General features: G+C 46.6%; 1 protein-coding gene across 4 annotated transcripts in view; it reads right to left on the bottom strand.

Moving 5' to 3' along the window:
• Positions 1-27,063, bottom strand: part of LOC147619761 (ABC transporter C family member 8-like) — a 128,573-nt gene that overhangs the window by 61,898 nt on the left and 39,612 nt on the right. For all 4 annotated transcript variants that reach the window (XR_015270075.1, XR_015270076.1, XM_086825591.1 and 1 more), the window contains 4 exons: positions 3,025-3,633; positions 2,765-2,929; positions 2,389-2,677; positions 2,077-2,291 (listed from right to left, as the gene is read on the bottom strand). Coding sequence is in view for 2 of the 4 variants with exons in the window: in XM_086825591.1 (XP_086681717.1) it covers positions 2,077-2,291; positions 2,389-2,677; positions 2,765-2,929; positions 3,025-3,633 (1,278 nt within the window). In the remaining 2 variants the exon portion in view is untranslated. The remainder of the gene's footprint in view (positions 1-2,076; positions 2,292-2,388; positions 2,678-2,764; positions 2,930-3,024; positions 3,634-27,063) is intronic.

The raw sequence follows: 27,063 nt of genomic DNA, 5'->3' as shown, positions 1-27,063 counted from the left end.
ATGGATCCCTGGCTGACTCGTCCCGGACTGGGCTCACATGGGACCAGTTCACCATCCCAGGTCCTGCACCTTCTATACAGAAATGTCTACGTGGCATCCAAGTGCGAGATGCACGTGACAAAGGGTGAGGGTTATTGGTTTTTGGACACGGGAGTGGCACATCGACCTAGCACTGGCCAAGGTGGCTAGGGAGAGGTTTTGGCGGCTATGGATATGGGAGTGCCGACCTCTCACGCGCCTACAGTGGGACTCGGGAGAGCGGACTTGGCATGACCCTGTGGATCGGGAGGATGCTTTGGATGCCCCCTTCTTTACATATACAGCGCGGCTAGGCCAGATGCCAAAGATAGATGCCACCCTGGCAGCAGCAGCACATTGGCAGTCACAGGGCCTCTCACAGCACTTCCTTTCAAATTTCTGGAAGAGGCTCTTGGACAGCTTTCGGCCTAGTAAGATCACCCTCTTTCTTTGGTTGATGGCACACAAGAGTTTGGCGGTTGGTACTTGGCTGGTAGTTGCAGGTCGGCCAACAGCTTGCCTGCGGTGTCCCCACCCAAAGGAGTCTCAGCGACATTGTCTTTGGGATTGCCTGAAGGCTCAACAGATTCGGGAGAGGATATTCTCCACATCTTCACTATGGACAGGGCATCGACCATCGTATTGTAGCAGTACCAGTCACAACCCCTCCTAAAGGCGACTGGTGTCCAGGCTCAACCCAGAGATGGCAGATTTGCAGTAGCATAGCAACATGGCACATTTGGCGAGCTAGATGCAACGAGGCCATCAAGGGTACCCACTTCCACCGGCTGAGTCTATCAGGAGCATATGGCTCGATATCATTCACACTCTCCGCAGTCAGTGGGGGAGGGGGAATTTATAGTGAGGTTCTGACCGCATGCGGAAGCGGCGGGAAGCTTTCTTGAGGCTTTGGAGGCTTGGCCCATTTCTCAAAGATAGAGGAGGTGACCCCATTTGGCAAGACAGACCACCTGTGTGGTTGTTCCCTCCCCCCTCCCCTATATGAGATAGCCTTCTCCTCACAGAGCGGCCAGCCGGAGAAGTGTCTCTTCCCTTTTTGATCATTTGATTCCTGCCCTTAAATGAGGCGAGTTCGCATTTAGCCCTTCATGATTGTATCTAGCCCTTTGTGGCTGTTTTTTTCATTAACTAATATAAGGATCTTTTTCACGGGGAAAAAAAACTTAGTGATTGACTAAGGTCATAGAATAGAGAATGGAAAGATTAGACCAAACTTTAGAGAAGAATTAAGGATAAGAAGTGTTCAAATTAAAGAGAGAAATCCTTTAGCTTATTGTCAAGTTGAGGATATGAAAGGATAAGCCTTAAATGAGATGAAAAGTCTGAATAGAAAGTGGGTAAGATTTTTGAGGCTCCTAGCCTTATGTACATAGAAGTGCACTAAAGAATATATCTTAACACTACCTTTGAACCAGAAGCCTCTACTCGAGGTGTCGACTTCTATTCCCTTATCATCAGCACCCTTCTCTCTCCCCACTTTACCGCCTGTTACTGCTGCTCCCATCTGCCCTGTGGATATTCCCTCATGATCAGCACCACTCCCACGGCCATCCTCATCACCGGTGGTCATCGATTCTTCCGCAACAGCCCATGGATATTCCTCTCCCAGCTCACCACTGGAGTCCATCATCATCTTGTCAGTGGCACCCCTCACCGCCTCATTCCCTCTCACGACCTCGTACACCGAGCCCCCCTCTTCTTGACACATCCTTTGGGCTCACAATCGGACCACCTTCTTCACTCTCATCCAGTCAACACCAATGGTTTTCCCCTTCACTGAAAGTACCCTTGGATGTATAATGATAATAAATGTTGACCCAAGTTTAACCGATAGTACCCTTGGATGTATAATGATAATAAATGTTACCCAAGTTTAATGTGTATTCAAAGATGGGTTGGTGATTGTATCTTATTGACATTTGTTTAGTGCTTTTTTCAAAATAATTTCTGGATATTGGATACATCCACATATGAAGACTGGCTTTCAATATCCTAGTCACTAAATTACGAATGAAACCTATATTTTATTTTTCTCACCTGTAGATGTTTCAAGTCTACGTCTCCTCTGATCGGCCAGTTCTGGGGTGGCTTGTTGTCTTCATTTACATCAAATGCTTCCATAGGCAAGTGCATGTACTGTTCAATACGTTCTACAGATACAATGTAGTTCGAAAAATTGCATTGCCACCAAACTAGGAGGACTAGGGTTTGATTGAGCCCAAATGAGTAAGATATGGCCAGTCCAGTGTAGCCTGCATGTTTTTTTAAAGTCTTATGGCATTGTCTTCTGTTGGAAATCATGAAAATATCAGAGAAATCAGATTGTAAACATTCACTCTGGTCACCTACCAGGAGAAATTGAAGGAAGAAGCACAAGGAGGAGTGTAGAAACACAGAGAAGTATGTTGCCAATCGTTTCAAGACGCATTGTTAACCATTCCACGGCTGCTTGAGTATGAAAATATAAACTTGCATCAGTATCAACAAGCTCCAGATTATGCCTTTTGAATACTTCCACCATTTCATAAGCCCGAATTGTAACTGCTCCATTAACTGTCTCACTAGTGTAGCTCACAATTGGTGCCTTTGATGCTGCATTCATCCGCATCAATTCTCGTGATGAGGCCACATAGAAATTCTGCACCACATTAATCTGTAAGATGACAGACCAGCGTGTTTGAAATATGCAAATTAAGTGAATGTAAATTAAATTTCAGTAAAACACCTGAATTTTGTAAGCAAGAACAAGCAAAGGAATGGCAATAATGATAATCTCCCAAGTTACTGCAGCCATAACAATGAGGATTCCAGTGAGATCGAATACTCCTGCCAGTACATATCCAAAGCAGAACGGTATGTCCAGATCCACTACACTCATATCTGCGGAAAGCTGTTGAATAGTCAAAATGATTTCAGATATGGCATAGATACTGTGTGTGATTCTGGTGTGTTAAAAAGAAAAAAAAAATGAAAGAGTTGGCATACCCGATTTAGAATTCTGCCGGTAGGTGTGGAATCAAAGAAAGCCATGGGTGCCTTGATAAGAGAACCTGTGATCTTTTCGAAGAAAGCTTTTGAGGCTTTGAGACCCAAGACTACTGTGAATTGAGTTCTTATGAGGAGAAAGAGTATACAAAGAACCGAAAGTGCTGCATAAACACCTACAAGAAGAAGGCGGGGAATATTCGCATTGGAAACTTCTCTGGCCAACCAAAAGTTGCTGGCAATTTGAGAGCTGACAAATGCACCTTGTCCAATCAACATGGCCAGGAGGGCAAACAAACCTCCTGCAACCTTCACATAATCTCTATAAGGCTTGATGCCCGTGTCACCTACTTCCATCTCCTCCTCTTGTATAATTTGTGCTTCTTTCACTCCAATGTCCATACTACTCTTTTTTCTTATGATTTCAAGTCCACTGTATTTCCTCTGTGCAGCACTTGAGGCCTGAGTATCGCTGTTGTCTTCTGTTCTTCCCTTGGTGGCATTCTCTAATGCCTCCTCATGTGCAAGCACAAGTTCATGGAACGTGTCAGTCGTTCTAAGGAGCTGCTCATACTTTCCTGCTGCTTTTATTTTTCCCTCGTGCATCACCTGTGTAAACAATCAAGGAAATACGCATCTCTTCAAGTCGTCATGCAGCACAAGGTATCCTTGGAAGGATCCCTATATCAATCAGTTATGATCTACATTGACAAAACTGGAAGTAGAAAAGTAAACAACTTTATTTTATTTATGGAAGTTTACTGATCATATTATGCATCGAAAAGAAAAAACTCTTTTGGATTTGTAATTTTAGAACTTTGTTAGTAAAAACAAACAGGAGCCCGTGGGTCAACCCCTGTTTGGGGTGACGTAATCCTCCTCAAAAAAACGAGTCCCAGTAAACTGAAAGTAGCCATGTTGAGTACTACTACTACACGGTCTACCGACAGGGAGAGGGATGGTAGAGTCAGTCAGTGAGTGTTGTTTTGAGGCTGATTCTCTCACACCTGCGAATCTCTCTAACTGCGTTGGGCACGGCGGCAGCTATCTGAAGCAAAAATCCAAGATCCCACGGATTGCACTGGGCCAAGGCGTGGCCGGAGGGATGGCCGAAAAGAGCATTCCACACCAAGGGCTTTTTGAGCCGCTCCTCATCGTTGGAAGCGGACTGAAAGAAAGACATTTTGGGGATGCTTATGGGCACACATCTGGGCACATTTATGGAGAAAATGTCCACTTGTGGGTGGGATCCCTGTTAGAAGTCATCTCCTGTCTACTTTTATACACCAGGGCCTCTCTTGTGGGTGTGCCCGCCCTTATTAGGTGTTTTCTCATTTTTCCCCACTCTCCGTATTTTTTCCCCATTTTTCCCTATTTTTTCTATGGCTTGGGTGGCTTCCCTGTGTTGGCAGGAGGGCCTTTGTGCTGGCCGACTCTACCTTCAAGAACCCAACCTCATATCTGTTCAGGCCCCCTCAGGACAGCTGGCTGAGTATTTGCTGGTCGTGGAGGTTCAGGGCCAGTCGGCTGCCTTTATCACAGGCCGATTGGGTATTTGGGGCCATATAAAATGGCCCCATGGCCCCCATTCCATTTTGTATCATTCCCGGGATCTTCTTGTTTATATAGAGCAGAGTTACACGCCTCTCTCTCCCTCTCTCTCTTGTGCTGTGATTTTCTGCACTGCGTTTTGCTCGTGTTCCCAGATCTGGTAACGTCTCCGTTGCGTATTCTGACATGGTATCAGAGCCTAGGCTCTAGATAGTTCTTGGGATTTGTGTGAGCAAGAGGGGGACTATTGTGTTGCTGATTGGTGGACCGTACGGGACTGTTCGGGAAGAGGAGAAGCAAGAGGACGGCGGGCTGATTTGCTGGACAGCCACTTGCAGGTGTTAGTTCTTCTTTGTTCCCACCCACCCACCCTTTTCAGTGTACATCCCCGCAATGGCAGATCTGTTTGAGATGACCGAGAGGCATGTGAAGATCCCGACACTCCCTACGTTCCCGGTGGACCGTCAGTTGGACAGGAGAAACTACGGCATATGGAAGGTTATGATGGAATCTATTCTAGAGTCTTACGGCCTCCCTGATTTCGTCGTTGTTGGGGTTCCACGGCCGGAAGTAGAGGAAGGGGAGTTACCGTCGATCCGAAAGGACCGGGAGGCACAGGCACAGATGTGGGATCGTGTCAACGCCAGGGTTCGTTTGTTTATCTTTCTCAACTGCACACCGTAGGTAATCAGTCATGTAAAGCATATGATGCTCGCCAGAGGTATATGGCAGCATTTGGCCTCTCTTTACAACAGGGTATCGCCCATGAAGAGGATTTCTTGGAAGTACAGATAAGGGTTATGAGCCCTGCAAAGTCGTCGGCGATGCGGGAGCATATTAACAAGTTGCAGGCTCTTCAGTAGGAAGTTCTTTAGGTTGGGAAGGAGATATTGTCAGAGGACATGGCCATAACGTTGCTGTCAAACTTGCCCTCTCAGTACTCAACATTTTACTCGTCTTTGATTACCAGTTGCAGGCTCAGTACCATCACGTGGGAGGAGCTTGTGCCCATGGTCTTGGACCAGGAGGAACGATTCACGAACCCTCCTCAGGGTGGAGGTTCGGAGGCCTTAACTGGCCAACGGTCGAAAGGCCGTAACACAGGCAAAGGGAAGGCTTCGTCGGAGAAGTCTTCTGAGAAGAAGTCCGTTACTGACCGCGAGAAACTAAAGGCAGAGAGGACTTGTAATGATTGTGGCAAGAAAGGCCACTATTGGAGGCAGTGTCCCAAGCGGAAGACCAAGAAGGGTGAAGATTCCTCATCAGCAACAATCATGAAGACTCCGGCTTTTGTGCACCTGGAGGTGGTGGACACGATGTTTCATTTTCTTCAGCCGGGGAGGAGATTGGAGGACTCTCCACAACGGATACTCGGGAGTGGATTCTAGAAAGTGGTGCTCCTAGGCACATTACTCCTTTCCATTCCGGTTTACAAGATCTCTGCAGGCTTTCTGGTCACATTCTTACTGGGGATACATCCACTATCCCAGTTCATAGTGAGGGCAGGATGGAGATAGTTCCCGATGTGGCAGAGGGGGGAAGCATTCCTCCCAAGTGTTGTATGTTCCGTCACTTGGTTTTCATCTGTTGTCAGTGCATCAAGTTTGCAAGACTGGCGTACGGGTGGAGTTGATGAGCACTTTGTTGCTCTCCGGGACGAAGCAACAGGCCAGGTAGTTTGGGAAGGCGGAGTGGAGAATGGAGTTTACAAGCTTTGAGCACTCTCTCTCCCAGGTCCTCAGGTTTGTGATGAGTGGCAGTCTGGAAATGGCCACTTAAGTGTGGATACGTTGCAGGTGCAGGCTTTCCGGGACCAAATGGTGGATAGCTTGCCACTTGATGGCAGCAGTTGGCAGGAACCTTCCAGTACTGATGTTGGTGGTTCTTGTGTTCATCAGTCAGAGGAAACTGGACAGGTAACTTATGCTCTGATGACTCGTAGTATTCGCCTGTAGATGAGGATGTTCTTTCCACGGGGACCTTTCGGAAAGCCAAGCAGGTGGCAGTTGATTACTTGCAGAAGGAGGTAGGCTTTGTGGTTCCGGATTCAGAAGGGGGTAGTTGACAGGTTTCCGAAGGCCTTGTGTGGTCTTCAATAGGTTTCCAGGACTTTGTTTTGCACCGTAAAAACAGGTGTTGATCCTTGTGAGGAGTGTGATGCCTCTTTGACTCAGAAGCAGAATGGTTCATTGATCTGGTTAATGGACACCAGATTGGACGGGAGCTTCCTGATGAGGCAGTTGAGCTCATGGTTACAGATGACTCTTTGGGAGGCAAGATTGCGTTTCTTGTGGTTTCTACGGCATGCGAAGGATCATGGACTCTTGTACACAGGAGGGGGATTGATTGATGGAGTCCGACTCCACGGTTGGAGTGACTCGGTTTGGGGAGGAGATCCGGACACGAGGAGATCTACTTCAGGCCCAGGAGCAATTTTACGGAGCAGTAAGAGGCAGTCATCTTTTGCCTTGTCGCGGACAGAGGCAGAGTACCGGGCTGCTTATGATGCTGCTTGTGAGGTAGTGAGGGTTGCATTGCAGGTTTGGGCTTCCACCGGAGGAACCCATGGTCATCCAGAGGCACTTTGTTCGTGAACAAATCGTTTGCTGATGACATCTTGCTAGAGTTCTGTTCAACGGAGGACAGTACGATGGACCTCTTCACGAAGTCGCTATCTCAGGATTTGCTCAGGCGGCACCCTAGCTCCCTATGGTTGGTTACACAGCCAAGAGCTGAGAGGGGGGTGTTAGAAGTCATCTCCTATCTATTTTTATACACCAGGGCCTCTGTTGTGGGGTGTGCCCGCCCTTATTAGGTGTTTTCTCATCTTTTCCCACTCTCCGTATTTTCCCCCCATTTTTCCATATTTTTTCTATGGCTTGGGTGGCTTCCCTGTGTTGGCAGGAGGACCTTTGTGCTTGCCAACTGTACCGCCTTTAGCACAGGCCGACTGGGTGTTTGGGGCCATATAAAATGGCCCCATGGCCCCCATTCCATTTTGTATCATTCTCGGGATCTTCTTGTGTATATAGAGCAGAGTTACACGTCTCTATCTCTCTCTCTCTTGTGCTGTGATTTTTTGCACTGCGTTTTGCTCTTGTGTTCCCAGATCTGGTCAACATCTCCGCTGCGTATTCTGACAATCCCTTCACAGAATCACCCATGCTGGAGTTTTTACTAAGGTTTTCTATGCAGGCTTGAATGTGTGTGTGTGTGTGTGTGTGTGTGTGTGTGTGTGTGTGTGTGTGTATATATATATATATATATATATATATATATATATATATATATATATATATATATATATTAATGGTGGCATTTTTTTGCTGCATTGCCATCAATAAGCACCCAAAATATTTTTTTCTCATTAATTAATTAGTTTCGGCTCATGAACCATAGCAGGAAAGCTTTTTTCTAAGGCGCATTAAGAGCTGATAGCTAAGGTTTTATGAGTGAGTTTTTCTTAAAGACATAATTAGAAAGAGTTGATTTTGGTTATTCCTATAATTAGAAAGACTTGATTTTCGTGTAGGTATACGTGGTACACATGCGTCTCTCTCTACCACCATCGCGCAAGCTTATCAGGTTTGAGACTCGGAAGGTTTGATTTTCTTCGAAGGCATGGTGTCCATGTGGACTACATTTGTCTCTCCATTTGGCTTTCTTGTATATTCACGAATCGCATGATGAAGGAAGCCTAGCAAGATCAAAGTTCAGGCAGCACCTATACGCTTTTTACAAGCTGTAGCTGAGTTGCCAGCTACTCCTGGGTGTGGAGTTCCTGTGGTGAAGGAGCAATTGGAGGCTGCTAAGGTTGTGCCTGATGTGGTGCGGTCCATGACCCCGAGCTTTTAGACCTCAGGCTCGTCTATAACGAGGTAGAGGTGGCCGGCCATGAGCAGAGCTCAAACCCAAATCAAGCCGCATGTGGAGCTCGATGGTCCCTCTGCAGGCACCAAATCTGACCTCTACACTTTGCAACAAGCCACTACAAGAAGTTGCGGAAGGATGGCTTTTGTTTGCTAAAGTTCAGGCTCAGTAAAATTGGTGCCTGCTGAAAGCGGGCAAGGAATTAATGCACAGTTGAATAAAAAGTGTTAATATCAATCACACTTGAAAAGCCGTGCAAAGGGTTCCTCTCTTTGTTGGAGGAGGCTGCTACTGCAGAGTTGTAGATGAAGTTAGGGTGACTGGAGAGGCCCCAAGTGGTGATATTGCAGAAAGGACCTCAGCATAGGGAGCCGGTTGAAAAGGTGCTGCAGCAGGGTGCAAAGGACCAAACGAGGATCCCCCTTTGTTTGGGGAGATGCAAGCAGTGATGACCATGGCAAAGGGCAAGGGCCCCCCTTAGTGGGAGTGGGCCTGTGCAGCACGCACAAATCAGTGACCCCCTCTGTGAGAGGTGGCCGGGTGAGTGTAAGGGGAAGACCCCCGGGGTCAGTGCTGTAGACAGGAACGAGGGCCCCATCGCTTGAGAGGGATGATTCTGCAGGTACGGGGCCCCCCTCGTTGGAGGAGGCTGCTTTAGGAACAGACAGAGACCTGGTTGTAGAGGAGGCCGAGACTGGAGCTGCTGCAGTTGTAGCAGTGGCATCAGAAGAGTCGGGGAAGAGTGGGCGTGTGCCTCCCATCGGTTGAGGAGGCTGTTGCTGCAGAAACAAATGAGAGCCCTCCTTTGTTGGAGGGGGCTTCAGGAATGCCGAAAGCGAGGGTTTGTGATATTGCAACAGCCATAGCCATGTTTGACTTTCAGCCACCATAGCCTAGAGCTTCTTCTTCCATAGCTCAAGCTCGAAGAACTAGAGCTTGCGCATCTCTAGTGCCTGCCATCATCAAACCTGCTGTTTCCACCCGACTGCTCCCGCCTATCTGATCAGCCACCACTTGCGCCTCAGCATCTGCCTCACCTGGTGACTAATACTGCAGATACTGCGAGCTCATTGCCCGGTGCCTTGCTGCTCTCTGTATGCACAATCTGCCTCACCTACATGTGCTGACCAATGTAAACAGCACTGCCCGCTAGCACCCACTACGTCTCTCTACAGCTGCCGAGTCAAGTGCTGTGCTCGACTGTTCGCCTGGCGCCTCACAACCACTATAACCAGCCCCTGAGGGCTGCACTGAATGCAGCTGCAAGTTCATGGAAAAATCCAACTAATGCTCTCTTGCCCCACCAAGAGGCTGCTCATGCAGCTGCAATTATGGCTCTGCACTTCCCAGCACTCGCTGGAGACAAAGACGAGACACACCTTGCGTTTTGCAATCCTTCCAAGAAGGGTACAGAGGCATGACAGTGGTGTGCTGCCCATCGTTTTAGTGGTGTTCTGCAGAAACATGCAATGGCGGAAGGTAGCCTCGGCAGCTTTCATGAACGAGGGCTTTGCTGAGTGGGCCAAGTGGCACCAGGTGGTGGATATGGCACCAGAGATGGGCACTGCAGAGAAAGAGTCCTCTTTGATGGAGTAGCCTGAATTGATGAGCAAGAAGCCCCCTTGCATGGAGTTGGGGGCGGAGTGTGAACAGTCAGGAGAGAGACCCCCACAGTGGGAGGTGCGGACAACACAGACTACTACAGGGATTGGTGAGGGCCCCCCTTCGACGGAGGGGGAGGCTTGTGCTGCAGACTGGAGCAAGGGCCCCCCTTCGTTGGTGGAGGGGCAGCGTCTTTGAGTAGAGTAGGTGTGCTGAAGGGCAGAGGACCCGCCACAGAAAGGTGAGTACAGGGCTGATTTTCTCCCGTCGTTGATGGAGGGGGAAGCGTCTTTGAGTAGAGCAGAGGTGCTGAAGAGCAGAGGAATCGTCACAGAGAGGTGAGTAGGGGGCCGATTTGCCCTAAGACAGTGCTTCGCTGTGATGATTAGGGTAGCTTGCAGAGAGAGAACTCCCCCCAATACCTTGAAAATAATCAAGAGCAAGTGGTGGAAGAAACTCACCATCAAAATCGGGATCTTGGTTGCCTGGAGGATGCAGAGAACCATTAGAGATGGTAGCGTGTGTGGGAGGATACCCACATGAACCTAGGATACCATGTTAAAATATGAGGTAGGCTGGAACTCGTTAGAAGGCAGCCATGGGACTGTACGCACAGACGTGCCAAGAAAGGCACATGAACAAGATTGTATTGCTTAAGTTGTTTGTACATAATGCGGGAGCCTTAATATAGAAGGCTGGGTAGTTACAACCATAGAACAATGGACAAGTGTCCGGCGGCATTCATCTGTGCATGTACATGTGAGGTATGCAAGTGCATACGTGTGATGTATGCATGTATGGTGTAAACCATACTCCAACAAACTCCCATAGTGCTCTGCACTAATTCATACAATCCGCACGTGCTGTCGTCATCCTCCGTACATTATCAGGCTATTTGTACTTGCTGTCCCGACTCTGTACCAGCCACATGTACCTGTTGTACCGTCTCTAGTATCTTCTGGAATCCATTCTTTCTGCTGTACCGGACTATGTACTTGGTGTACAGATGAATTTGCAGCTTCTTGTTGTATTATTGTACCTGGTACTGGCCGTATTCTTCCTTGGTGCTGTGGAGAAGCTGATTTTTCCGGTATTATGGAAGTTCATTATGTATTGAAGTAAACATTGTTTTATTATACTTCGAAGGCCTGTGTGAACGGGAAAGATCAGTACCCATACACGTAGAAAGATTATGTATGGCATCATGGGGCAGCGGTTTATAGCCCATGTTGTATAAGGTCCACTAAGTGGCATCTGGAAGATCATGCATTTTTCTGCACCCAAAAAGCTTGTTCACAATTACAAACTCCTTGGTAATGGAATTTTCAGGGGGAAAGAAGAAGAGGGCCGCGGGGGGGTGGGGGGCATTCCTGACCGAGTGTGGTGTCCCTGCACATATCTTTCATTAATAGCATTATGGATATTTTCAAGTGGAGTTTATCATGTGGTAAAAAAATAATAATTTCAGAAAGGAGACTTCTATTAAGTATGATTTTTTTTTAACAAAATGGAGATTTCACACCAAGAAAGGTGGAGATCTCAACCAACAGGAGCCTTGTGCTGCCAATAGAGTCTCGAATGAGAGGACGTGAAAAAGATACCAATGTCCCACTCTCTCATAAACTGGCCGCGCTTCCTCTCCGCAGTCCTCGAAGATCCCTGGATTCTGGCCCAGGTAGCCAGGATGGTGTGAATAATATCACTCCAAATCCTACAAAGACATTGAGAAGCAAGACGGGAGTACCCTCAATAGCCTCGGTGCATCTAGCCTTCCAGATATTCCAGCTAATTCCAGGCTGAGATGCTAGCAATAATCTCCCAAGAACTGTCTAACCTGTGTGCCGGAGGGACAAAGTGTGAAAGTGGCAAATCCTGAAGACAACACTGCCGAGCAACTCCTTGCCTAACCATAATGGACAAGCTCCTGTCAGTCCCCTCGAATCTCAGTTGTGGTCCAGACTGTGTCAACCAAATGATAGAACCAAAAGAAATGATAGCATCCCTCTTAATCCTACCAAAGAGGTGTGCAATCGCAAACCAAACCCTATGCGCTTCCCTACATTCCCATAAACAATGGTAAACTGACTTCGAAACTCCTGAGGGCATGCTGGGCAAGCACCAGTAAACTGACCTCCACTGATTGGTAGCCAGACCACCATGAAGAGAAACCCAGATAAAGGAGGAAATCTGTGGCTTCCTATAAGAATGCCACAATCTCCGCCAAAAAACCCTCTGAATGTCAGTCGAAATGCCGTAAGATTCCCAATGGGGTCTAAGAGTAGGGACACTCTAAATGTGTCCCAAGATAAGATGTCTGGCATTCCGCACCATATAATTGAAAAAAGGCATGCTTTTCAAGGACAACCACTCACCGGGGTCCCAATGCAAATGTCTGATTAGGCAGCCACCATACAACCAAAGGCTAACACTCTTTGTGATCATCCCTAAAGGGGGGGGGGGGGTGTTCAACAAAGACGTGCTTCCCTAACCTGCCAACAACTTTGACTGGACGAATCTGGGGACCCTCAATAAGGTCCTGCACGTCACTCTCTCCAACTGCCATCCATCTTATACAGAAAAAAAGACCAGTACATCATCCTCCCTAGGCAAGGGGAGACCCATAACCTGAAGAGGAACACCTGTCCTAGAAAAAACCCCAAACCAAAAATGATGACGGTCTTCCAAGAAAGATCCAAAATCCAGTGGTTGGGAATGGCTGCGTCAATCTGTGCAATCCTCCGACTAGAGCCTCTCAAATGCTGTGTGAGATCCAATCTCTGTACCTCGGTGAGGCTCTGAAACCTCTTCCAAGCCAACACTGTGGGGCAAAGCGTCTCCCAGCCAGCCCAAAGAATATGCATAGCTGAATGGGCTGCCGGTTAACTTCCTCTGCTGAACGCGGGGGGGATGTGTACCAAAAAACTCCTCAGGCAGTCCCAGGCCCGTAGGAGGGACCTAACCAGAGGGGATGAAGGGGAACGGTAAATTGCATCCAAAAAAATAAACCGTGAGCTGAGAGTCCAGTCACCTCCGCGAACAGGGACACACTTCATGATCTGCTGCATGAGAAAGTCCTTCCACGGCTCAGAGCCTGGAAGAAAGCCCCTAACAACCAGCTTACACAGCAAAGCCTTACATTGCACCTCAGGGTCAATGATATTCAATCCCCCTTCCTGCTTAGGCCTAATAATGGTTTCCCAAGCAACTCTAGCCCTGGTGTGTGCATTTCCATCAAGCCCCGACCAAAGAAAGTTTTCCGAATAAGGCGACGAAGCTGTCCAATGCAGCCCTTATGAAAAATCCAGCACGAAGCGATAAACCAAGTCGTGGCTAGCAAAACTTGGTTAACCACCAAAGCTCTAGAGGCCAAGTCGAGCTTCCCCCTACTCCAGTGATGAAGTTTGCTTTTAATGCTTAAGAGCACTGGAGCAAACTGTTGTGCAGGGGAGATGTCAACACCCACCTGACAACCAAGGTATCTAGCAGAGCATCCTCTCTCAATCAAGTAAAACCAACATCTGTACCCCAATCTGCAAGAGGAGAATCACTAATCCAAAAACCAACTGACTTATGCCAATTGATAGTAGCTCCTGCTGCCAAACAAAAGGCCTCCAAGGCTGTCCGGAAAGCACGTAAACAAGCATGTGAACAACGCCGTATCATCTGCTAACTCAGAGTCCAATAACTCTTTCTCCGTACATAGAGGCAGCCTCAGACCCACAACACCAGGGGCAGCCCGAAGAAACCTGCCCATAGCCTCAGCTACAATGAGGTATAGTAAAGGGGCGATGGGACAGCCCTACCTCACTGAACGGGAAATCTGAAAACGCTCACCACGCCCCCCACAGGCTAAAACAGTGCTATGAGCCTCCCTGTATAGGCAAGACACACCTCTGATCCAGTTTTGGGAAAACCCCATGTGTGCCATAGTGCCCTCCAAAAAAGCCCAATCGACTCTGTCATAAGCTTTTTCAAAATCAAGCAAAAGAATGGCAAGAGGCTGCTGACTAGCCTTTGCCCACTCGACAGCTTCCCAGAAAGAAAAGATGTTATCAAATATACTCCTTCCTTGGAGGAACCCATTCTGGGTATCATGGATAGTCCTTTGGAGAATCGGCTGCAACCTTATACTCAAGGCTTTAGCTAAGATTTTATATGCAGATCCAAGGAGGGTGATGGGCCTCCATTGCTTGATGTCAATCTTGTCCCCACTCTTGGGGATAAGGTGAATCAGCCCCTCCGTGAGGTATGGAGGCATCATATCCGACACCCACATTTCCTGAAGGGCAACAGTGATAGCATCTCCAATATGATCCCAAAAAAGAATAAAGAAGGCGGTAGAAAGACCATCATCCCCGGGGCATGAACCACTGGAAAGAGCATGCAGTGCGTGAAGAAATTCATCCTTCGAGAAAGGGGCATCCAGAGAAGAACACATAGCAACTGTAATGAGCCTGGGCATGCACTCCCAAACTTTCTGTCGTGCCACATCTCTCTTAGGGGAGGGCACCCCTGCAGTCAACAAAGACCGATAAAATTCTGTAGCAATATCCCTCTTCTTATCAGGCTCAATTTGAACCTCACCCTATGAATCCTGCAATTACCTCACAGAGTCCCTCCTATGGGAAGGCCTGTGTGCTGAAAAAAACTCTTTGTTGCATCTGCCACCCATCTGAGTCCAAAAGGCCTCGTTCGCATGAAAGGCGAACTCAGCCCTCCTGTCCATGGCTAACTGTAGCTCTACTCTAACTGTGGTCAAGAGGTCTGTAATCCAAGTCGCATGTGGATGCTTTTCATGTTCCCTCTGAAGAGCAGCAATCCTACGCCTAATAGCTCTCTCCTTGTCCAGAGCCTCCTGCTTCTTAGACAAGGCAATGCTATGATAATGATGGCTGGTCCTCTCAAGAGCTAGCACAATATTATGACGAGGATCATCAGGACCGTCACAAGATCTCCATCTCCCTCTGATCTCAAGGGAAATGTCAGCATCTAGATAAAGAGAGTCAGGGATACGGATACGGGGAGAGGCCGAGCGAGCCCCAGGCTCCCTGAGACACAAAACGACAGGGCAATGATCGGATTTGGTGGTGCCAGGCACAATAGCAATGGTGCCTCCTGTGTCCAAGGACCAATCATCCACATAAAACCTATCCAGACGTGCAAAGATGCCCTCATCCCCGCTCCTACGGTTATGCCAAGAGAAAGATAAGGAATTTGGCCTTCTCTGGAAGTCATCCTCAATCCAGCAATCCCTGCCAAAAAAGGAAAGCGTGAACCTCTCCCATGAGGCTCGCTCCAAAGTGTGTAAACCTCCTTCGCGTCCACCCTTCTTGTCAGAAGGTTGCTCAACCATATTAAAATCTCCTCCCACTATCCAATGATCAACCTGGGGAATGACATTTGTAATGGTGTCCCAAAAGGCCACCCTTTCACATCTCACGTTAGGTGCATAGATATTCAAGATTCCCAATTTCTGACCCTCATGCATGATCACCAAGGAGCTGCCTTGATGCCCGGCCCGACTTCAGTGCCCATATTCTCTACCATTGGCTCTATGTTCTACCAAGCAAGGTAGCAACATCTTCAAGAGCACATAGGACAAGAGAAATACTACACAGGGCGGCTAAACAAGGAGTCCTGCTCTTCTACTGAGTAAGTAATGACAACACATTGTCCAATTAGCTTACCAGTCTTCATAGAAGTTGTTGCAAGCGGAAGCCTTCGTGTTGGAAGCTTTTGAAGTGTTGATATCTTCGATTTGCCGCAATCCTTCGCGACAAAAGTCTTCAAGAGGATGAAGGGAACCTTGGGAAAGCTTCCCCTATGGTTCAACTTGAGAAAGGAAGGCTGAAATTAGGGTTTTCAGCAAAAAGACCAGAAATTACAGCAAAAATGAGAGCGGTTTTGCTGAATTTCAGTCATTGGGAGTGAGTAGGAGAGTGATTAGCACTTGGAAACACTCTTGGAAGCTTGGAAAACACCCTAGCAAGTTGGGTATGGCTATGGAGAGCTTGGAAATGGAGAGAAATGGTGGAAAAACAGAGTTTTCAGCCTCCAAAAATCCTCATGAAGAGAAAACACGAATTTCTCTTAATAAGTAAGTGAATTGGGGTCCAATCAGGTGAAGGGACATGGGGAGATGCCCATTTATGAGTAAAAAGGGAGGATCAGGTCCTGGACATTGAGTCTTGTCCGCCTCGAGACTTCAGTGAGTGTGAACTTGGAAGCGGTCATAATTTATAAGTGACTTTTGGGCGCCCAAACTTTAATGAAGTGGGAACGCACTCACTTATAAATATTGGCTAAGTCCTAAGGGCTATTTGAGCCTAGATTGGGTAATACTTACCACCTGTTCACATGCCACACAACCATGTCAGCAGACAGTTTCACACGCACGGTTCACGGGCAGGCGTCCCCTAGCCCGGAACTACACATAGGTCATGCAGGCATGAAAACAGCATGGAATTTCATTTGCAGGCAAGCACATAAAGATGCTATGCAATGCAGCATTGGCATGAGCAATTTCCGTTCATGAAACCATATAAGACCAAGCGTTTCCAGGCAAGTATACGCAATACCAGACCCAGTGGAAAGCCAATCCTCCAGGCGTTTCCGGGCATGTACACAAAGGCACAAGTCCCAGCGGAAAGCCAAGTCCTCCAGATATTCCGGGCATGATAACATCAAGTCCCAGCAGAATATCATATCCAACTATACAGCATGACACGTGTCAATCACCTGCATAGGCATATTCCATAAACCATGGACACCAATCCAATATGTACATAGTGTAAAAGCAAGAGTGAACCATTTGGGTGGCCAAATGGTGACATTCCCCCCCGCTTCTAAACAGTTGTCCGCAACTGAAATGCATCCAAATATGTCTGAAGCACATGCGGGCAATCTTTGAAGAACTCTTTATCTACCCATTTAGCATCAATGGGAAGATAGTTCTTAAACTTCACAAGGTAACGCCTCACAACTTTGCCTGCAGCAAGCTTGCGTTCCTTGTGATACACAATCTGCTCTGGCTGCAAGATCTCCTCAAGTTCATCCACTTCTGGTGGATCCTCAATGACCATTTCACTGGGCTCCGGCCCTACATACTTGCGTAGGAGACTCACATGAAAAGCATTGTGTATGTGCCAATGACTAGGTAATGCCAATCTGAAAGCCACTTCATTGATCTTCTCGATCACTTGAAAAGGTCCATAGTACCTAGTTGCAAGCTTAGGATATGCACCCTCTTTGCCAGGCCTCTTTGCAAGTCTTGCTTTCTCAAATTTCAGCAATACCCAATCATTCTCTTTAACATCCAATTGCCTTCTATGCTTGTCGGCAGCCTTTTTATGCTTGTCTTGTGACTTTGCAATGGCTGTCCGCACCTGAGCAAAAGCAATATCCAAGTCTCTTACATACTCATCAGCTGCTGCAAATATCTCATCCTTTGTGCGAAGGATGGGTGGCAAAACCACCTTACCATAAACAATCTCAAAAGGGGCCTTTCCCGTAGATGCATGCACCGTGTTGTTGTATGCAAATTCCACAAGCGGTAAGTACTTCTCCCAAGAAGACTTCTGATCCGCCACATAACATTTCAAGAGATCCAACACGGCTGAATTTGCAGCCTCACTTTGCCCATCCGTTTGAGGGTGATAAGCTGATGAGAAGTCCAATTTGGTACCCATATTATCAAATAAGGCCCGCCAAAAGAGACTTGTAGTCCTGGGATCTCTATCCCCCACAATGGACTTCGGCATTCCATGATGTTTGAACACTTGTGCAAGATATATTTCAACCATATGCTCAGCTTTGATGGTCTTTTTGACCGGCAAGAAATGAGCTTGCTTGCTAAACCTGTCCACAATTGTCCAAATTGCATCATTACCCTATTGGGTACGTGGCAAGTCCATAATGAAATCCATTGTAATACTTTCCCATGGCTGCGTGGGAATAGGCAATGGCTGAAGCAAACCTGGTGCCTTCTGCCTATCAAATTTGACCTTTTGACAGGTGATACATGCACGTACATGTGCCTCTATGTCCTTCCGCATACCTGGCCAAAAGAAATACCGCTCAATCATGTGCGTAGTAGGCATTATACCTCTATGACCAGCATATGGAGGAGCATGGCACTCATCCAAAACCTTTTGCCTCATGTCAGACACCACACATAGGCAATTATCTTTCATGAGATAACCCTCTTTGATCACATATGAGGCATGTGCATGACCAGCCATCAAATCAGCCCAAATAGTGGCAAAATCAGCATCCGTATGATACAAATCACGCATGGTAGACAAGTCCCCATGAGAGGCAACCGAGATAGCTGCTACATACGGCTTTCGTGACAATGCATCGGCCACTACATTCTTCTTTCCCGGGGTGTGCAAGATCTGAAAATGAAACATAGAGAGGAAATTGGCCATCCTTATATGCTTCTCTGACAATTTAGTTTGAGTAAGAAAATATCTCAAACTTTGGTGATCTGTCTTCACAGTGAAATCAGTCCCAAGAAGGTAATGTTTCCATATAGTAAGTGCATGAATTACAGCCAAGAGCTCTTTCTCATAAATGCCAAGAGATAGCTCTGCATCATGCAATCTATGACTCTCATAAGCCACGGCATGTCCCTCTGATTAAGGACAGCCCCTATGCAATTTCCAGATGCATCACATTCCACACAAAAAGGCTTTTGCAAATCCGGAACGATCAACACTGGACCATGAGTAGTTGCATCTTTCAATGTGAGGAATGCATCTCTCTCTACATTAGTCCATTTGAACACGGCCTTCTTCTTTGTCAAATCATGCAAAGGAGAAGCAATCCATGCAAAGTGCCGAATGAACCTACGGTAGTAAGAGCATAATCCAAGAAAACTACGGATCTCATGCACTGAACTCAATTCGGGCCAATTCCGAATTGCATCAATCTTTGCAGGATCCATCCGCACTCCATCTTTGGACACAATATGCCCAAGATAATGTATCTCTGACAAGAAGAACTCACTCTTCTTTGCATTTATGAAGAGTTTATGCTTATGGAGCTCTTCAAAAACAATAGCCAAATGAGCTTTATGCTCTTCTTCGGTCTTCGAGAAGACTAGTATGTCATCAAAGAAGACACCTGTAAATTTCCTGTACCCACGGAATATGCGATCCATCATTCTATTGAATGTAGCCGGGGCATTTGTAAGACCAAAAGGCATAACAAGATACTCATAAAGCCCAAATGCTGTCCTGAAAGCAGTTTTGTGTACATCCTCAGGCACTACACGCACTTGATGATATCCACTCTTGAGATCAATTCGGCTAAAGCATGCCGATCCATCCAACTTGTCAAGGATGTCATCTATGCGTGGAATCGGAAACCGATTCGTGGAATCGGAAACCGATTCTTGATGGTAAGCTTATTCAAAGCTCTATAATCCACACACATACGAAAGGATCCATCCTTCTTTTGAACCAAGAGGACGGGTGAACAATATGGAGAAGAGCTTGGCTGAACCAAACCCTTCTCAAGAAGCTCATTCACTTGCTTCATGATCCCCTCTTTTTGGGATGCACTTACATGATAGGCTGGCCTATTAGGTGGTGAGCTACCCGGCACAAGATCAATGCGATGATCTTCCGGTCGTACAGGTGGTAACTCATTTGGTAACTCATCAGCAAAACAATCATTGTGCTCTTGCAAAAATTTCAGCCTATCATTACTAAGAGTGTTTACATGTACATTAGTTTTCTCAATAGGATCTCGTACAAAAATCAAGTACGCAAAAATACTCTTTTTCATTACTTTCTTAATTTGTACATGAGATACAAGGGGAATGGTATCACCCTCTTCACCAGCATCAATTACATGTTCTCGGCCTTTATGTATGAAGGTGATCCTGTTAGTCTTGTAAGCCTTGTACGGATCAATACGTGTATGCCAAGGCTTTCCAAGCTATTAATACATCACAGCCATTCAAAGGCGCCACAAGAAAATCCTCATGATCCACATAGCCTTGAATGTGTATGCGCAACTTGCCAAAAATAGGCATGACTTGCACTTCTCTACCAACAAAGGCAGCCCCTGCTTCAATTTGAGGACCCATGTCCTCCACTTCAATACCCAAAGCAGCTGCCATCTGAGTGGATATGAAATTCTCCGATGCACAATCATCAAACATGAACAAAGCGGGTTGATCTTTGAGCTGTCCCCAAGCTTTACATACAACCCTATCTTTGCTATCATGTGAAGTGTTGCCCTGCACATCCGGAACCATATGCACATTAGGCTTCGGTACATTAGCATTTTCAGCTTTGTTCTTCTTATTTGGGCATGCTCTTGCCATGTGCTCAGTGCTGCCACAAGTAAAGCATTTGCCTTCACGCATATATTGCTCCTTCTTCTCAGCACTAAGACCAAAGTTTGCTGGCTTATAAGGGCGCTTGTTAGCAAACTTATTTTCAGCTTTTGGACCTGATTTGGCTTGGTTTTGGTCCCTTTTAGGTGGCTGTCCATCATTTTGCAGGTTTTGGACAGCCCTCTCTTTGCCTTGAAATGAGGGTTTAGCCTTATTGGATCGACTCAATTTGAGTTTCAATTGCTCGGTGGCGGTGGTGGCTGCGATTAATTGGTGTAAGGTATGACCAGGATACATTTGTAATCCCGCTTTGTACACGGGTTGCAATCCTAATTGAAACCTTCTCTTCCTTTCCGCCTCGGTGACATGCATAAATGGAGACACCTCCAAAAGCACTTTCCAAAACTTTTGTACATATGCATTTACCGATTCCCCCTCATTTTGCTTTACCCAATCCCACTTCATTGTTATCTCATTCAATGCATTGGGAGGCAAGAATTGAGCATAGAACCTCTCCTTGAACTCTTTCCATGATCTAACAGGATTCGGTGAGAGCTTCTCCGTGAGCCACCAATGGGCAGCAGTGCCTTTCATGAACATGCTTACATGCTGGATCATGGATTTCTGAGTGAAATCCTCATCACTGAAAGCAATATCAAACTGGCAATAAAAGCAAGTGCCTTTGATGCATCGTATTCCCCATGATATGTGTCAAACTTCACAGATTTGTCTCCGGCTTTGAAGTCACGAGACTTTGATGCATGTGTGTGCATCTCAACATGTTTTCCCCCATGTTTGTCCATTGGGACAGCTCCTGTGACTGGCATCATTTTTGGACCAAAAGGTGAGGCATAAGGCATAGATACATGTGCCCTGTAAGCATGAGGCATGGCTGGCCCCTCAACATGCATTGATACATTTTCAGCCATAGCTTCTCCCTCACGAGCACACTCGAAGGCATGAGTGGCATGAGAGATACGCGGAATACCTGCACCAACAGAAAATTGCAGCCCATGTTGCATGTGTTGTGCATGTACATTTTCAGCCGGCAATGGCATTTGACATACATTTTGACCACTGCCATAAACATTGTATCCTTCACGGGCTACATGAGATATTCCTGCATGGCGTGAAGTCACTGATTGTTCCTCTCCCATAGCATGGAGATTCATCCTCTTAGACATAACTTCTTGTTCGGGCACTTGTGGAGATTCCAAGACATGTGGGATGGTTGCCTTTTCTGCATAGGCATCCTCGGTACGAGCCAAGTATGCACGTGCTGCATCCCTTGGTTGCATGTGCAACTCTTGAGCAATCATTGCCATTGCATGATTCATATAAGATTCAGCTTTCTTGGTCTTCAAACTGTCATGTACCAATGGATCCTCGCGGCGATAGAGATTCAATTCTTCTTGTTGTGCTTGGAGAAGAGCCTGCATACGAGTAAGTTCAACCCTCAAGACTATCGACTCTTCTTCTTGCATCTTCTCTTTGCCACGAGACGGCTGTCCCACATATTCATGTTCCCTATTGTGCACCACATGAGTTTGCTCATCCTGTAAAGCATTGGAGGCATGCATTTCATTGTCCCTGCCTCTTGTATTAGCATCTCCAACATTCATTGTATGGCTGTCCATAATGTTCTAAGTGTAGAGATAGCTAGTGTTCACGGTGATCGTCTCTCACGATAGAAGTGAAAGAGAACCGTATGCTCTGATACCAATGTAACTTGGTTGAACACAATGCTAATCAATACACTTAAATACACTAAGATTTGAAGGACACTTGCTCAAATACAAGAAGTAAATTGCTGAATTGACAAGAGGCCCACAATGAGCCGGAACGGCCGACCCCTCCCTTGAGTAAATTGTATTACTATTGGAGAAATTCAATACATAGCTTCACGGGCATCCATTGCCAAATCCTCCATGCCAATGCATATGAAATTCAGCATTTAAAAAACAATGGTATGTCGATGTAGATCACCAAGGAGCTGCCTTGATGCCCGGCCCGACTTCAGTGCCCATATTCTCTACCATTGGCTCTATGTTCTACCAAGCAAGGTAGCAACATCTTCAAGAGCACATAGGACAAGAGAAATACTACACAGGGCAGCTAAACAAGGAGTCCTGCCCTTCTACTGAGTAAGTAATGACAACACATTGTCCAATTAGCTTACCAGTCTTCATAGAAGTTGTTGCAAGCGGAAGCCTTCGCGTTGGAAGCTTTTGAAGTGTTGATATCTTCGATTTGCCGCAATCCTTCGCGACAAAAGTCTTCAAGAGGATGAAAGGAACCTTGGGAAAGCTTCCCCTATGGTTCAACTTGAGAAAGGAAGGCTGAAATTAGGGTTTTCAGCAAAAAGATCAGAAATTACAGCAAAAATGAGAGCGGTTTTGCTGAATTTCAGTCATTGGGAGTGAGTAGGAGAGTGATTAGCACTTGGAAACACTCTTGGAAGCTTGGAAAACACCCTAGCAAGTTGGGTATGGCTATGGAGAGCTTGGAAATGGAGAGAAATGGTGGAAAAACAGAGTTTTCAGCCTCCAAAAATCCTCATGAAGAGAAAACACGAATTTCTCTTAATAAGTAAGTGAATTGGGGTCCAATCAGGTGAAGGGACATGGGGAGATGCCCATTTATGAGTAAAAAGGGAGGATCAGGTCCTGGACATTGAGTCTTGTCCGCCTCGGGACTTCAGTGAGTGTGAACTTGGAAGCGGTCATAATTTATAAGTGACTTTTGGCCGCCCAAACTTTAATGAAGTGGGAACGCACTCACTTATAAATATTGGCTAAGTCCTAAGGGCTATTTGAGCCTAGATTGGGTAATACTTACCACCTGTTCACATGCCACACAACCATGTCAGCAGACAGTTTCACACGCACGGTTCACGGGCGGGCGTCCCCTAGCCCGGAACTACACATAGGTCATGCAGGCATGAAAACAGCATGCAATTTCATTTGCAGGCAAGCACATAAAGATGCTATGCAATGCAGCATTGGCATGAGCAATTTCCGTTCATGAAACCATATAAGACCAGGCGTTTCCAGGCAAGTATACGCAATACCAGACCCAGTGGAAAGCCAATCCTCCAGGCGTTTCCGGGCATGTACACAAAGGCACAAGTCCCAGCGGAAAGCCAAGTCCTCCAAATATTCCGGGCATGATAACATCAAGTCCTAGCGGAATATCATATCCGACTATACAGCATGACACGTGTCAATCACCTGCATAGGCATATTCCATAAGCCATGGACACCAATCCAATATGTACATAGTGTGAAAGCAAGAGTGAACCATTTGGGTGGCCAAATGGTGACACCTGCTGTGGTGGAGGAGGCGTAGCTGCCTGCAAGGGGAGGATGAGGAAAGCAGCCACCTTTGGAGAGGTAACGCCTGGCTGTAGGAGCACAGCCGCCAGCTGAAGAGGAGAAGGTGGCGCAGCCTAAAGAGGCGTGGAGGAGCAGCCGCCTGTTGGAGAGGAAAGGAAACACCTAGCTGCAGCCTGCTGGTGAACAAGCGCAGCCTGCTGGACAGAGGGAGGCGCACAAACGTCTGCTGAGGTGGTGGAGATGGCGCAGCTTGAGGAGATGGTGGAATCGCCTGGCTACAGCCGCTTGGTGGTGCAGCCGCCTGAGAGCCAACGAGGAGGAGGAGCCTGAGGGACTGTAGGCGCACAATCGCCTGCAGTAGACAGGCACAACTGCCTGTGGCTGCGAGTGGGAGAGAGAGGCGCAGTCGCCTGAAGAGATGATCCCGCCTGAGAGCCAACGAGGAGCAGCAGCCTGAAGAGATGGAAACGATCGCCGGTTCTCCTTCCACGAGTGGGGTGGTCGCTCTCCTTTGTAGAGATTGAAGCGGAGTTACACGACCACAGCTGGCCGGCTTCCCACGTTTGCATGGGGGCGGCCAGCTTCATGGTGTGGTGTGGGTAGGTGGCCATGCACCCACCACCACACACTTAAGGGGCTAAGTGGGGTCCCCACCTTGGCCCATATGTGGGTGCCCCTAATGGGTGCCCACTTTTAAATGAAATGTGAAGTTACAACCTTATAAAATGAAAGGTTAGAATTAAAACTATTAAACCAACAAGTGCAATACACTTACCACTTGTTCACACGCAACAAAACTCGTCAGAAGACAGAGCAAACTTCACGACTCACTGGTAGGCGTCCCCGCTCAGTAAGTGACACGTCAAGCAGGCAAACACAAAAATACAAGTCATGTAAAAACAGTTTCAAACATGCAAAACATGAGTACATGTGCAAATAGTATCATGGACATATCTCCCGTTCATGGAACAAGTACAAAACATCTGTCGGCACAAAAATGGCACGACAGAAAATACAAATCCTAGTCTTCCTATGGAGTGACAGTCCCATACGTAAAACACAGTTCCAGGCACGAGCCTCCCTATGGAGTGACAGTCCCATAGGCAAGACACGGCACAAATACTGGCTCTTCCATGGCGTGACAATCCCATGGATAGAACACAGTCCAGGTCATACACGGGTGGCACCAGTTTGGCTCCCGTCCATACGACACCATCTTGCTAACACACGGGTGGCACCAATCTGGCTCCCATCCATGTTAAGCAAAAATACTGGCCTCTTCACATGAGACACCGGCCTGGCCTCAAGTGAACGAGACACAAAACTGGAGATAGACCAAATGGTCGGCCAATTGGTGACATCCCCCCAGGCTTCTAAAGAGTTGTCCTCAACTGAAAAGCCTCAAGATAGGCTTGCAACAACTCTGGGTAGTCAACAAAATAATCCTCATTTACCCACTTTGCATCAATAGGCAAATAATTCTTGAACTTCACAAGGTATCTCCTGGAAAGCTTTCTTACAGGTAGCTTTCGCTCCTTGTGAAAGACAATTTGTTCTGGCTGGAGGATCTCCTCAAGCTCATCAATCTCTGGCGGATCTTCTGTGATGACAGGCTCGTCAGGATCTGGCCCCACATATTTCCGAAAAAGACTCACATGAAATGCGTTGTGAATCTTCCAATGACCAGGTAAAGCAAGCCTGTATGACACTTCATTGATCTTTTGAATCACCTTGAAGGGTCCATAATAGCGAGGAGAAAGCTTAGGATATGATCCTTCTCGTCCTGGCCTCTTCCGAAGCCTGGCCTTCTCAAATTTCAACAAAACCCAATCACCTTCTTTGACTTGCATGTCCCTTCTATTGCTTGCTAAACGTGTCCACAATGGTCCAAATAGCATCATTCCCATGCTGGGATCGAGGCAAGTCCATAATAAAATCCATAGTAATACTTTCCCAAGGTTGCGAGGGAATAGGCAATGGCTGAAGCAAACCTCGAGGTTTTTGCCTGTCAAATTTCACCTTTTGGCAAGTAATACATGCACGTACATAAGCCTCAATGTCTTTACGCATGCTTGGCCAAAAGATCTCTTTCAATCATGCGTGTAGTGGGCATGATACCTCTATGACCAGCATAAGGTGGAGCGTGACATTCCTCCATAACCTTTGGACGCAAATCCTTCACCACACATAGGCAATTATCCTTCATAAGATAACCCTCGTTGATAACATAAGAGGCATGTGAATGACCAGCCATCAAATCAGTCCATATATGGCAAAAATCAGCATCCAAGTGATACAAATCTCGCATAGCAGATAAGGCCCCATGAGAGGCCACTGAGACTGCAGCCACATAAGGCCTCCTGGATAATGCATCTACCACCACATTTTTCTTTCCTAGAGTATGCACAATCTGAAAATGAAACATAGAAAGAAAGTTTGCCATTCTCATCTGCTTCTCCGAAAGCTTTGTTTGAGATAGAAAGTATCTCAAGCTTTGATGATCTGTCTTGACTACAAATTCAGCCCCAAGAAGATAATGTTTCCATATCTTTAAGGTATGAATTACAGCCAAGAGCTCTTTTTCATAGATATCCATATGAAGCTCAGCATCATGTAAACAACGGCTCTCGTATGCAACTGCGTGCCCTTCTTGATTTAGGACAGCTCCTATACAATTGCCACAAGCATCACATTCTACTACAAATGATTTTTGCAAGTCAGGAACAATTAATACAGGTCCACATATGATAGCATGCTTGAGTTGCAAGAAAGCATCCTGTTCTTTTGAAGTCCATTTGAAAGTGGTTTTCTTCTTTGTGAGATCATGTAGAGGGGTGGCTATCATAGCAAAATGCCTTATGAAACGCCTCTAATATGAACATAATCCCAGAAAATTGTGTCGTCAACAAACTCTGAGTCCAGCAGCTCCTCCTGTGTGCGGAGGGGAAGGTGCAATGCCTGAAGTCCAGCCCAAGTATGTTTATGTGTGTATCGGATCTCGGTCTTGGGTGGATACACAGGTAAGTAGACTTCTTACTTGGGGTGTTTGAAGAACCCCTTTTTCTTCTCAATTTTCATGTAAGGCTTTGATGTTATTCCACTTTCCTCTTCCATTTTTGAAAACCTTTTACCACTAGATGTAAATTGCTGAAAGCCTTCTTACAACCAAGTTGATGGAATCTACAACAAGCATGGTCACCTGTTCTAGATGTGACACCCTGCTTTATAATATGATTTTGAGGATTAAATAGGTTAGAATGCCACGTTCTTGTTTGACAAGTTTCAAATGTTTGATTAGGTGAACTTGATTGGAGAAAGGATTAGAATTTCAAA

The sequence above is a fragment of the Cibotium barometz genome, chromosome 32, assembly GCF_041138505.1.
Source record: "Cibotium barometz isolate CiBa-2024 chromosome 32, ASM4113850v1, whole genome shotgun sequence".
Classification (NCBI taxonomy): Eukaryota; Viridiplantae; Streptophyta; class Polypodiopsida; order Cyatheales; family Cibotiaceae; genus Cibotium; species Cibotium barometz.
This window is presented reverse-complemented; position numbering and strand designations above follow the sequence as displayed.